Source organism: Notothenia coriiceps, unplaced genomic scaffold (assembly GCF_000735185.1).
Source record: "Notothenia coriiceps isolate Sejong01 unplaced genomic scaffold, NC01 NC01_scaffold00035972, whole genome shotgun sequence".
NCBI lineage: Eukaryota > Metazoa > Chordata > Actinopteri > Perciformes > Nototheniidae > Notothenia > Notothenia coriiceps.
The window spans coordinates 15,165-15,936 of record NW_011368673.1 but is presented as its reverse complement, the minus strand read 5'-3'; the positions used below and the strand labels follow the sequence as shown (position 1 = coordinate 15,936).

General features: G+C 48.2%; 1 protein-coding gene across 1 annotated transcript in view; it reads left to right on the top strand.

Moving 5' to 3' along the window:
- Positions 1 to 2: 2 nt before the first annotated feature.
- The window catches only part of LOC104963335 (RING finger protein 165-like), a gene marked incomplete at its 5' end in the record, with an annotated part of 8,430 nt that continues 7,660 nt past the window's right edge, over positions 3 to 772 (top strand). Inside the window, one exon of the mRNA XM_010791910.1 lies at positions 3 to 145. Coding sequence (XP_010790212.1) covers positions 3 to 145 — 143 coding nt within the window. The remainder of the gene's footprint in view (positions 146 to 772) is intronic.

Genomic DNA, 772 nt, shown 5'->3' with positions numbered 1-772 from the left:
CCCTCACGGCCCTGCCTGCCACCCCCGCAGTTCCAGGATGTGGCCCGGGACCTCCATTCCTACCTCAGGCTTTACACCAGCAATACCCTGTCATCCAGCAGCAGACTCCTGAGCCACGCATCCGTCGCGGATCTTGCCCCGACCCAGGGTAGGAAAAACACTACACCTGCTTTCAAAAAGGTCACCAAACATGTTCCCCCCTTTCTTCATGTCTTTCTTACATAAAAAAATGCCCCCTCTTCCTTCATGTCTCTTCTACATCAACATTGTCCTCTTCTTCCATGTCTTCTTCTACATCAACATGTTGTTCCCTCTTCTTCATGTCCCTTCAACATCAAACATGAGTCCCTCTCTTCTTCAGTCTCTTCTACATCAACTGTCCCCCTCTTCTTCATGTTCCCTTCTTACCATCAACATGGTCCCCTCTTCTCCATGTCTCTTTCTACATCAACATGGTCCCCCTTCTTCATGGTCTTCTGTCTAACCATCAAACATGAGTCCCCTCTTCTTCATGTCTCTTCTACATCACAGTGTGTCCACTCTCTTCATTGTCTCTGTCGTACATCAGCATGGTGTCCCCCTCTTCATGTCTCTTCTACATCACATGTGCCCCTCTTCTTCATGTCTCTCCTACCATCAACATGTGTCCCCTTCTTCTCCATGTCTCTGTGCTACATCAACAGTGTCCCCTTCTCTCTTTCATGTCTCTTCTACATCAACATGTGTCCCCTCTTCTTCATGTCTCTTCGTACATCAACAATGTGTCCCTATC